The sequence below is a fragment of the Nerophis lumbriciformis genome, linkage group LG32 (genome assembly GCF_033978685.3).
Source record: "Nerophis lumbriciformis linkage group LG32, RoL_Nlum_v2.1, whole genome shotgun sequence".
NCBI classification, from domain to species: domain Eukaryota; kingdom Metazoa; phylum Chordata; class Actinopteri; order Syngnathiformes; family Syngnathidae; genus Nerophis; species Nerophis lumbriciformis.
This window is the reverse complement of record NC_084579.2, coordinates 10,868,033-10,881,012: the sequence shown is the minus strand read 5'-3', so window position 1 is coordinate 10,881,012 and position 12,980 is coordinate 10,868,033. Positions and strand designations below refer to the sequence as shown.

At 38.8% G+C, this 12,980-nt stretch overlaps 1 protein-coding gene across 1 annotated transcript in view; it reads left to right on the top strand.

The window, feature by feature from the left end:
• Positions 1–3,770: 3,770 nt before the first annotated feature.
• The window catches only part of unc5cb (unc-5 netrin receptor Cb), a 426,633-nt gene continuing 417,423 nt past the window's right edge, over positions 3,771–12,980 (top strand). The window contains exon 1 of the mRNA XM_061926996.1: positions 3,771–4,284. Within this exon, the coding sequence (XP_061782980.1) occupies positions 4,164–4,284 (121 nt within the window). The 5' untranslated portion in view covers positions 3,771–4,163. The remainder of the gene's footprint in view (positions 4,285–12,980) is intronic.

The window sequence follows — 12,980 nt, the reverse complement described above, 5'->3', positions numbered from 1 at the left end:
CACAGAGCGATGGGAGAGAGGTGTATGGTCAGAGAGTGTTTGGGCCTGTGTGTGTGTGTGTGTGTGTGTGTGTGTGTGTGTGTGTGTGCGTGTGTGCGTGTGTTTTGTCTTGTCTTGTCTTGTCTTGTCTCATAGTAACAGTGGTACTATTGTATTGTTAGTGTACAGGAGCTTTTCTTGTGTTTGTTTATATAGTATTGTTCTTGTATTATATTGTTTATGTTAAATGTGGAATGAGTGAGAGGGGTTGGGATATTATAAGCATCTGCTTCATCCAACCCCTTTTTCATACTTGCCAACCCTCCCGGATTTTCCAGTAGACTCCCGAAATTCAGCTCCTCTCCCGAAAACCTCCCGGGACAAATTTTCTCCCGAAAATCTCCCGAAATTCAGGCGGACCTGGAGGCCACACCCCCTCCAGCTCCATGCGGACCTGGAGGGTCCGCATGGAGCAATGTTGTTGTAATATATTGTGCAGAGGTGGGTAGTAACGCGCTACATTTACTCCGTTACATCTACTTGAGTAACTTTTGGGATAAATTGTACTTCTAAGAGTAGTTTTAATGCAACATACTTTTACTTTTACTTAAGTATATTTATAGAGAAGGAACGCTACTTTTACTCCGCTACTTTTATCTACATTCAGCTCGCTACTCGCTACTAATTTTTATCGATCTGTTAATGCACGCTTTGTTTGTTTTGGTCTGTCAGACAGACTTTCAAAGTGCCTGCCTTACTGGTGACGTTTCACTTCGTTCCACCAATCAGATGCAGTCACTGGTGACGTTGGACCAATCAAACAGAGCCAGGTGGTCACATGACCTGACTTAAACAAGTTGAAAAACTTATTGGGGTGTTACCATTTAGTGGTCAATTGTACGGAATATGTACTGTACTGTGCAATCTACTAATAAAAGTTCCAATCAATCAATCAAAAGTGTGAGGGAAAAAAGATACTTGTTTTATTTCAACCGTACCGTCAAAAGCCTCAAGACTGACCGCACATGAGGACGTTCCTGTCTTCACAATAAAAGTGCCGCGCCATCGTGCGTGCGCTTTCAAAACAAGAGTCTCCGAAAGCCAGCGCTAACAAGCTAGCAAGCTACGGAGTTTGACGCCAAAATATTTCTTGTAAAGTGTATAAAAACGAATATGGAAGCTGGACAAATAGGATGCCAAAAACCCACCACTTTCATGTGGTATTGGACAGAAAGGAGGAACTTTTCTTCTCCTCCATTTGAAAACGTGGACGTTATCATCACGACTGTCTGATTACAATCAATGCAAGTCATCAGAATCAGGTAATACACCAACTTATATTCTAGTCTTCATTAAAGGAAGGAATCTATATGTTAAACATGCATGTATATTCATTAAAACACCTTTAACATGTAAACAAAAACAGCAAAATAAATACTTATAAATTATATACTGTATATATCAATGTATATGTATGTATGTATGTATATATATATATATATATATATATATATATATATATATATATATATATATATATATATATATATATATATATATATATATATATATGATATGAGTGTGTATGTTACTCATCAGTTACTCAGTACTTGAGTAGTTTTTTCACAACATACTTTTTACTTTTACTCAAGTAAATATTTGGGCGACTACTCCTTACTTTTACTTGAGTAATAAATCTCTAAAGTAACAGTACTCTTACTTGAGTACAATTTCTGGCTACTCTACCCACCTCTGATATTGTGTTGGAGGCAATAAACAGGCGAGGGGATGAAGTACATCTCTTTACTGTAGACTTCAGAACAGACTCACACACTTGACATCAGGTGCGCAACACCACGTAAATCGTTGGCCAATCAAAAAGTAACCCAAGTACGCTATAGCCAACATTCACCAGGAGATGGCAACAGACAAACATAGATCACTCTATTACATTCCTCCCCTTTTAGAAATGTAGAAGTTACTCAAAAGAAATAAACAACCCAACCAAAAAATGCAGCAGCTCAATTAAAAAACTGTACTTAAGCCACATTCTTTTCTTTTTTTTTTAGTACTGAACTCTTAACCCTCATTTGTAAACAATAACATGCTTATTATACAAACAATATTTGTACATCTTTAACACAGATTTTTATACTGTCTTCAGAGATTCAGTTTTTTTTGGTGGCACTCGAAACCTTTCTGGGTACCTGCGGATCACTGGTGGGGTTTTTGTTGTGGGTGATCTGGGTTCTGATGATGGCAACTCAGCAGCCCTTGAATCTGGTTCAATGATGAGACTAGTTTGTGTCTGACTCACTGATGGTCCTGGTGATGGAACTGAAACAGCACTGTCCAGTTGTACTGATGGCACATTTTCTGCAACTGGTGGAGACTAGATAACTGGCAGTCTCTCTGTATTTCATACACATTCACACACTGATGGCAGGAGCTGCCATGCAAAGCGCTAACCAGCAGCCATCAGGAGCAAGGGTGAAGTGTCTTGCCCAAGGACACAACGGACGTGACTAGGATGGTAGAAGGTTGGCAAGTATGCCCTTTTTCAAGCCTTGCATAAATGTCTCTGCCAAAATGTAAAAAAAAAAAGTGTGTTGTTGTCATACTTGCCAACCTTGAGACCTCCGATTTCGGGAGGTGGGGGCTGGGGGGCGTGGTCGGGGGTGGGACGGGGGCGTGGTTGAGGGCAGGGGCGTGGTTAAGAGGGGAGGAGTATATTGACAGCTAGAATTCACCAAGTCAAGTATTTCATACATATATATATACACACATATACATACATATATATACATACATTTATATATATATACAGTATATATATACATATATATATATATATATAAGTATATATATATATATCTACATCCAGAAAGTATGCAAACAAAACTGTGTTTAGATAATTGATACTTCAAACTTGCATAAATAAATCTTAAGGAATATAACATAACTTGGCTTCTGAGAGCTTCAAAATGTAATGAATAAAATGCTAAAGTTGTTGATAAACAAGTAATTATTTTAATAATTAAATATGGTCATTTTAAATGAATTATTATGATCATTTAAAATTAATGATTTCAAATATGTTTATTTTAATGTATAATTATATGGCTGGATGTAATAAGGAGTCAGAAAAAATAAAAAAAAATAAAATTAATTTTGATGTTTTTAGCAAAATAGAGTAAAAATGTATTTTTATTTATTTTTTAATTAATAAATATATTTATTTTTAGGTAAGATAAACATAATAATACAATGTATCTCTGGTCTGGATGATTTAGTTCTTGTCACCCCGGTTGTCATAAAGAAAAGGCTGTCCTCACTGAGGTCCGCATGGAGCTGGAGGGGCCGTGGCCTCTAGCTCCGGCTGAAAATCGGGAGATTTTCGGGAGAATATTTGTTCCGGAAGGTTTTCGGGAGAGGCGCTGAATTTCGGGAGTCTCCCGGAAAATTCGGGAGGGTTGGCAAGTATGGTTGTTGTACTGTGCAGGTTTGAAATAAATATTTCAATTCAATTCAATTCAAAGTATTCCACGTCCTGGTCACGTGACCCGTATTGCCAACACACGTGTTGGCAATAACACTAAAGTAACCCCCGAGTTTACTTCTTGCTTGTTTATTTATTTATTTTTTTCATTTAGGAGAGTTTGAGTCGCTTAAAAAAAACACTATTTCACTTGACTGTAGTGTTATTATTCTCATTATTTCGAGGACTATTAGCGAAAGATGCTTTGTCACCCGTTCCCTCTCGCCGCCATTATCCAGGCCGGGTTTTGGTGAGCACGCCGCCACTCTCCTGGAGCGTGTGGATTGGCTGCAGGAGCAAAGGTAGCCCGCTGAGACTTCCTCCTCTCTTCGCCTTCTCGCCGCCTTCCCTCCAGTCAGTCGGCGGAGGAGTCACCGCTCACACACACACACACACGGCGTGGACTTAACCGGAGCATGCGTGCGGCAGCGGGGCATCGATCCACAAGTGAGCCGCTCAAGTGGAAGACAAACGGACACACGTTTTAAACGCTTGGATTTATTCACATCCACTTTTTTTGAGGGCTCTTTTCTTCAATATTCTTGTGGAGGGGACTGTGGCGCGCATCTTTTGCGGTATTTGTGAGAAAAGATAAGAAAAAAGAAAAAACAACCACCAAAAGGAGCGCAGTTTTGGCTCCCCCGTCATGGGCCACCGAGGCGGACAAGCGGCCAGAGACGACACCGCCGGACGGGCGAGGAGGTCCCCCCCGGAGATGCTCGCCCTGCTGGGGCTCCTTCTCCTGGCGCACCCCTGCCTTGGTCAAGGTAAAGTCCGTTTCTTGTTTCTAGAAAAGTTTGCCTGGAAAATTGTTGTTTTTAAGCATCAGGGATGCATTTCAGTGCTTTAACTTGGCTTGGTTCAAAAGGGTTCTACTGTGTTTCATCTTAGAGGGAAAAACAAGATTTGGGAAATGTAACCAATTTGTTTAAAAAGTCACGTAGGAGATGATCAAAATTGAAATAGTAATAAGGTCATGCATTAGGATGAAGAAGCACCTAAGTCAGAGATCATCTATACCAGTGCTTCTTAACCTTGTTGGAGGTACCGAACCCCACCAGTTTCATATGCGCATTCACTGAACCCTTCATTAGTGAAAAATAAAATGTTTTTATTTTTCAAATTCAAGAAAGTCATGTTTTCTTATTGGTGCATAAAATGAACCGTGCATTAACATCGCCTTATTCAAAGAACAAAACCAACACAGTGCATGAACTCACAACAAATTACACACATTACCATGAATTGATTAACGTGGACCCCGACTTAAACAAGTTGAAAAACTTATTGGGGTGTTACCATTTAGTGGTCAATTGTAAGGAATTTGTACTGTACTGTGTAAACTGTACTGTTTCATATAATGTATCCTCTTCCTTTGCAATCTGTTAGTAAAAGTTTCAATCGATCAATCAAAAAACCTGCAAATCAGATGGAAAATTAGAGGGAACATTGTTTGGGGGTACCCATAATACGCTGATAGGGAGACGTTTTTATTTACACGATAAGTCGGATGTGTCTTTACCTCCGTGGCGGAGGCTCCGCCGAACCCCTGAGGCCGACTCACCGAACCCCTAGGGTTCGATCGAACCCAGGTTAAGAACCATTGTTCTATAGTATAGATGATTGAGTAAATACAGAGCCAATGTTTTTTTTTAACACTAGTGTGCCGTGAGATACAGTCTGGTGTGCAGTGGGAGATGATGTAATTTTACCTATTTGGGTTAAAAATATTTTTTGTAAACCAGTAATTATAGTCTGCAAATTATGTGTTGTTGTTGAGTGTCGGTGGTTATATTTGTATAGCGCTTTTCTACCTTCAAGGTACTCAAAGCGCTTTGACACTATTTCCACATTCACCCATTCACACACTGATGGCGGGAGCTGCCGTGCAAGGCAGCTAACCACGACCCATCAGGAGCAAGGGTGAAGTGTCTTGCTCAAGGACACAATGGACATGACTAGGTTGGTAGAAGCTGGGGATTGAACCAGGAACCCTCAGCTTGCTGGCACGGCCACTCTCCAAACCGCGCCACGCCGTCCCGTCCGTGCTGCCTGGAGCTCGGCAGAGTAACCGTGTAATACTCTTCCATATCAGTAGGCGGCAGCCGGTAGCTAATTGCTTTGTAGCTGTCGGAAACAAAGGTGTCTAATGCTTAAACCAAAAATAAACAAAAGGTGAGTGCTCCTAAGAAAAAGCATTGAAGCTTAGGGAAGGCTATGCAAAACGAAACTAAAACGGAACTGGCTTACAAAGTAAACGAAAACAGAATGCTGGACGACAGCAAAGACTTACTGTGGAGCAGAGACGGCGTCCACAAAGTACATCCGAACATGACATGGCAATCAACAATGTCCACCCGAGGAAAGATAAAAACAACTGAAATATTCTTGATTGCTAAAACAAAGGAAGACATGAAACTCCTACAGGAAAATACCAAAAAAAGAGAAAAAGCCACCATATAGGAGCGCAAGACAAGAACTAAAACACTTCACACAGGAAAACTGCAAAAAACTCAAAATAAGTCACTGCGTGATGTGACAGGTGGTGACAATACACCTACTTTGAGACAAGAGCTATATTGATGCATGCTTGGTTATGGTTTAACGACTTTTTACTGTCAACTGAGTTTCGTTTTTTAATGATTTCTGATGGTGTTGTGCCCCCGGATTTTATCAACGCAAAAAAATGTGCCTTAGCTCAAAAAAAGGTTGAAAAACACTGATCTATACCACAAGAGTGCTTTGTTGTCGTTGTTGTTTTTGAGGACTCTGCTTCTAAGCACCGACTGCAAAAAACCTCTATTCAAACATCCGCTATAAGACAAGAGAAAGCTGCTGTTTTTAATTCTACTGCAAAAAAAAATGCTCATCAAAGATCTTTATTTATGACAGGAGCGCTTTGCCCTTATCAAGATCCTCTGTGTTGCTGTTTTTGAGTTTAGTTTGAAAAAAACACTAATGCACTTAATGACATGAGCCTCTGCACTTTTTAGGACGTACTGCAAAAATATCCTCTATATGACAACAATTGTGGACAGTATATCCTATAAGATTGAATAGGAAATCCAAACGAGCAGTCCGTTTTAACGAGAGACCGGCTTGGATTTATTCACATCCACTTTTTGAGTTTTTTTTTCTAAATATTCTTGTGGAGGGGTCTGTGACGCGCATCTTTAGCGGTATTTGTGAGAAAAGAAAAGAAAAAAACAACCACCCAGGAGCGCAGTTTTGCCTCCCCCGTCATGGGCATAAGTGTGGAGGTTTCCCCCCCCGGAGATGCTCGCCCTGCTGGGGCTCCTTCTCCTGGTGCACCCCTGCCTTGGTCAAGGTAAAGTCCGTGCTTGTTTCCACCTTGGCTAGAAAAGTTTGCCTGGAAAAAATTATGTGAAATGATGATTAAAGCGAGTCTAAATTAGTTCAATTGTTGCATACCTGCCAACTACCCCGGTTTTCCCGTAATTAGTGCGGTTTTCATCAACCTATTCCAGGTTACGGTTGCAGTGATAAAAAATACGGTTTTTCATTAATTAAAAAAAATTTTTTTTTTTAAAGTTTTATTCACGAAATCGCGTAACAACAATGCCAATCGACACTGCTTCCCGTAACTTCCTATCGAGCCATTCCGAATGCCATGCGCGAGGCTATTTATAGCACCGCTGCCAAGCACGAGGCCATTGTTTCCAAACGAGCGAAAGATCATGGAATCAGCCGGAGAAAAATCGCATACGAGTCTTAAACCGAAAAGAAAACTGCAGTCATTCCGTGAAGAATATTCAAAAGCCTATCCGGGAATAATTATCCGTTCCAAAAAGGGTGAAAACTACGCGAATTGCACCTTGTGCAGACAAGATTTTTCGATCGGACACGGAGGAATTAGCGATGTAAAAGACCACGTTGGGACAAAAAAACACAAGTCTAATGCCGTTGCTAGCGATACAAGTGGAAAACTTTCAACGTTTTTCGTCGCCCAAACAGATTCTTTGGATGTGATAAATGCCGAAGTTTTATTTACGGAGGCAATAATTGAGCAAACAAAAAGGTAATGACACCAATGTTATCTATTGGAATTGTTTAGTACTGTTATACTGTTAAAAGTGTTTATACTATTTATGCTTTCAAGTCCAAGTTGAAGAAATCTTGTGAAATGTTGACAGCATAACTACCAAAATACACAAGTATGTCCTTAATATTTTTGCAGTGCTATTTCTGTTGAAAAGTTAAAATGATTACATTAGAGATGTGATGTGCCACTTTTCAAGTGTCTGATGGCTTAAATCAGCCATATTTTTCATATTTTGAATTCTTTTGAAAGGCTTACAAAAAAACTACATTTGAATTGTAATTCCATGCTATTGACAGGACTATTAATTTTAATGAATTAGCTTACCATGTTTACAGTATGATAATTGTGATAGAAATGTGAATTTTAGGCACAGAATATTTTTTACAATTGAACAAGGCAGTAGATTATACAAGCTTGGACAGAAAGTTAATGACACCAATTTTTTTTATTTTTATGGAATTGTTTAGTACTGTTTTACCATTTGTTTACTGTAAAAAGTGTTTATACTTTTTATACTTTCAATTAACAAATTGAAGTCTTGTGAAAGGTTGACAGGATAACTGGCATTAACTGTCAAAATAATTTCAAACTATTGAAGTTAGCTTACAGAATAAACATGTCAATCAACCCATATGATTTTTGCTCTAATATTTTTGTTTTGAAAAGTCACTGTGACTGATAGAAAAGTGATGGTTTTAGCAACATTTTAACCTGTCTGAATGCTAATAATCATTTTGCGTCGGGGGGCGAAGGAACCCCCCACCAGGACTTTGTCCTGGACCTACCGGGGCCTGTGGCCCCTGGACCCTGGCTACTAGGTTTTTCCGATTTCAAAAGTTGGCAGTTTTGTTGTTGTGGTCAGATGTTGTTTTTAAGCATCAGGGATGCATTTCAATGCTTTAACTTGGTTTTACTGTGTTTCATCTTAAAGGGGAAAACAAGGTTTGGTGAGCTTTTGAAATGACATTTGGGTAACACTTTATTATGAGGAACATATTCACCATTAATTAGTTGCTTGTTAACATGCAAATTAGTAACATATTGGCTCTTAATTAGTCATTATTAAGTACTTATTAATGCCTTATTCCGCATGGCCTTATTATACAACCAGTAAGCCATTAACTAAGAGTCTTTACTCAATAACCTCAGAATTATTGCTTAATCGTAACCCTAATCCTAACCCTTATATGTTCCCCTTAACTCTAAATTAAGTTTTTGTTACTTAGAATATGTTCCCTATACTAAAGTGTTACCGAAATGTGTTTTAAAAAGTCACATAGGAGTTGACCAAAGTGTACAGATCACTATTGAAATAGTTCAGTTCAGTTTCAGTTTATTTGGAACATGCATATGATACAATTCACACAATTCCAGTTGTTTCATTACAGCACGTCCGAAAAGGAGTAGGAAGAAGCAGAGCTTATTTAATCCCACCCCTTTTCATACTGTAGCAATTTTATCCAATTTCCTTGTTCTCTGTAACAGAACAGTGAACAAATAAATAATAAATACATACCATACCAGGGGTCGGCAACCCGCGGCTCTACCTGCTCTTTAGCGCCGCCCTAGTGGCTCTCTGGAGCTTTTTAAAAAATGTATGAAAAATGGAAAAAGATGAGAGGAAAAAAATATATTTTTTGTTTTAATATGGTTTCTGTAGGAGGACAAACATGACACAAACCTCCCTAATTGTTATAAAGCACACTGTCAGCTTCACTGATTCGAGTATTTGGCGAGCGCCGTTTTGTCCTACTAATTTTGGCGGTCCTTGAACTCACCGTAGTTTGTTTACATGTATGACTTTCTCCGACGTTCTAGGACGTGTTTTATGCCACTTCTTTTTCTGTCTCATTTTGTCCACCAAACTTTTAACGTTGTGCATGAATGCACAAAGGTGAGTTTTGTTGATGTTATTGACTTGTGTGGAGTGCTAATCGGGCATATTTGGTCACTGCAAGCTAATCGATGCTAACATGCTATTTAGGCTAGCTATATGTACATATTGCATCATTATGCCTCATTTGTAGCTATATTTGAGGTCATTTAGTTTCCTTTAAGTCCTCTTAATTAAATGTATATCTCATGACACACTATCTGTATGTAATATGGCTTTTAATTTTTTGCGGCTCCAGACAGATTTGTTTTTGTATTTTTGGTCCAATATGGCTCTTTCAACATTTTGGGTTGCCGACCCCTGTACTATACCATGGTAAGCATACAAATATTAAATACATAAATAATATTTGTCTCAGTAAAAAAAAGGGTTCAAAATGTTCATCATAATTCTTGTTCTGTGTACTTTGTGAACACTTGTGATTTGAATAGTCTCTTAAACTGAATCATGTTGGTGCTTTGTTAGATTTATTTCCTTAATCCATTCCATCATTTAATTCCACATACTGATATACTAAAGGTTTTAAGCGTTGTACGAGCATACACATGTTTTAAATTAGATTTTCTTCTAAGGTTATATTTGTCCTCTTATGTTGAGAAGACTTGTAGTTTGAACAGTCTCTTAAACTGAATCATGTTGGTGCTTTGTTTGATTTATTTGGTTAATCCATTCCATAATTTAATTCCACATACTGATATGTTAAAGGCTTTAAGTGTTGTACGAGCATACAAATGTTTTAAATTAGATTTTCCTCTTTTGTTGAGAAGAATTGTTGTACATTCTTGGCTAGCAGGTTATAGTTTGCTTTGTACATCATTTTAGCTGTTTGCAAATGCACCAAATCGTTGAATTTCAATAATTGTGATTTAAAGGGGAACATTATCACAATTTCAGAAGGGTTAAAACCATTAAAAATCAGTTCCCAGTGGCTTATTTTATTTTTCGAAGTTTTTTTCAAAATTTTACCCATCACGCAATATCCCTAAAAAAGCTTCAAAGTGCCTGATTTTAACCATCGTTATATACACCCGTCCATTTTCCTGTGACGTCACATAGTGATGCCAACACAAACAAACATGGCGCATAGAACAGCAAGCTATAGCGACATTAGCTCGGATTCAGACTCGGATTTCAGCGGATTAAGCGACTCAACAGATTACGCATGTATTGAAACGGATGGTTGTAGTGTGGAGGCAGGTAGCGAAAACGAAATTGAAGAAGAAACTGAAGTTATTGAGCCATATCGGTTTGAACCGTATGCAAGCGAAACCGACGAAAACGACCCGACAGCCAGCGACACGGGAGAAAGCGAGGACGAATTCGGCGATCGCCTTCTAACCAACGATTGGTATGTGTTTGTTTGGCATTAAAGGAAACTAACAACTATGAACTAGGTTTACAGCATATGAAATACATTTGGCAACAACATGCACTTTGAGAGTGCAGACAGCCCAATTTTCATCAATTAATATATTCTGTAGACATACCCTCATCCGCGCTCTTTTCCTGAAAGCTGATCTGTCCAGTTTTGGAGTTGATTTCAGCAGGCCAGGGAAGCTAGGGTCGATATTCTTCTCTTGATCATCTTCGGTGGCATAAGGGACGGTGTGAGCCAAGACATCCAGGGGGTTTAGCTCGCTCGTCTGCGGGAACAAACTGCCGCCATTGCTTGCCGTGCTACCGAGGTCCTTTGTCCCTGAATTGCTCACACACTCCGGCAGATTCAATGGGGGTCTGGCGGCAGATTTCTTTGACTTTATCGTTGGAAATGCATCTGCTTTGAGTGTCGCAGGATATCCACACATTCTTGCCATCTCTGTCGTAGCATAGCTTTCGTCGGTAAAGTGTGCGGAACAAACGTCCAATTTCTTGCCACTTTCGCATCTTTGGGCCACCGGTGCAACTTGAATCCGTCCCTGTTCGTGTTGTTACACCCTCCGACAACACACCGACGAGGCATGATGTCTCCAAGGTACGGAAAACAGTCGAAAAAACGGAAAATAACAGAGCTGATTTGACTCGGTGTTTGAGAAAATGGTGGATTGCTTCCCAAGGCGTTTAATTCGCCAAAATTCACCCATTTAGAGTTCGGAAATCGGTTAAAAAAAAATATGGTCTTTTTTCTGCAACATCAAGGTATATATTGACGCTTACATAGGTCTGGTGATAATGTTCCCCTTTAATAAATAAAGGGTTTGTATGTTCTCCATATCCAACATTATGTATCATTCTAATTGATCTTTTTTGTAACACAGTTAGTGAATGAAGGGCACATTTGTAGTTGTTTCCCCATATTTCTACACAATAACTCAGATAGAATAACACTAGTGAGCAGTAGAGAATATGAAGTGATTTTTGGTCTAGAACATGTTTTGCTTTATTCATTATTGATGTGTTCCTTGCTACTTTATGTTGTATATTTTTTGCATGACATTGCCAATTCATTTTATCATCTATTATTACACCCAAAAATTTGTTTTCTTTTACCCTTTTAATATTCACTCCGTCTACCTGTATTTGTGTTTGACTTTATCATCTCCTCCCCCACCAAATAGCATTATTTTAGTCTTAGTGAGATAGTATCAAAGTCATGCATTAGGATGAAGAAGCACCTAAGTCAGAGATCATCTATACAAGAGCGCTTTGTTGTTCTGCGTTGTCGTTTTTGAGGACTCTGCTTCCAAGCACCCACTGCAAAAAAAACTCAGATTTTTTTTAGAGGGCTCTATGGGCGCAATAGTGTAATTCCATTAGCTACGTGGTTAGCCACTTCGTACTTGCCATATTTTATGACTTAGAATGGAATGGATGACTTAGATGTCTTGCATAAGAATTGTGAACGATAAGCAAAATTCCAGAAAAAGTGCAGTTCCCCTTTAAGTAAGCTGACAAGACTTTAATACTCCTTTTAGTGCAATTACAATTGTTCTGTAAATGTGTACATTTTTTAAATTAAATTAGTTTAAAAATTCACATAGGAAATGACCAAAGTGTACAGATCACAATTGAAATAGTAATAAAGTCATGCATTAGGATGAAGAAGCACCTAAGTCAGAGATCATCTATACCAGTGTTTTTCAACCTTTTTTGAGCCAAGGTACATTTTTTGCGTTGAAAAAATCCGGAAGCACACCACCAGCAGAAATCACTAAAAAATGAAACCGAGTTGACAGTAAAAAGTCGTTGTCGCAATTGTTGGGTATGACTTTAAACCATAACCAACCATGCATCAATATAGCTCTTGTCTCAAAGTAGGTGTAGTGTAACCACCTGTCACATCACGCCGTGACTTATTTTGAGTTTTTTGCTGTTTTCCTGTGTCGGGTTTTAGTTCTTGTCTTGCGCTCCTATTTTGGTGGCTTTTCCTCTTTTGTTAGTGTTTTCCTGTAGCGGTTTCATGTCTTCCTTAAACGCTATTCCCCACATCTGCTTTGTTTTAGCAATCAAGAATATTTAAGTTGTTGCTATCCTTCTTTGTGGGGACATTGTTGATTGTCATGTCATGT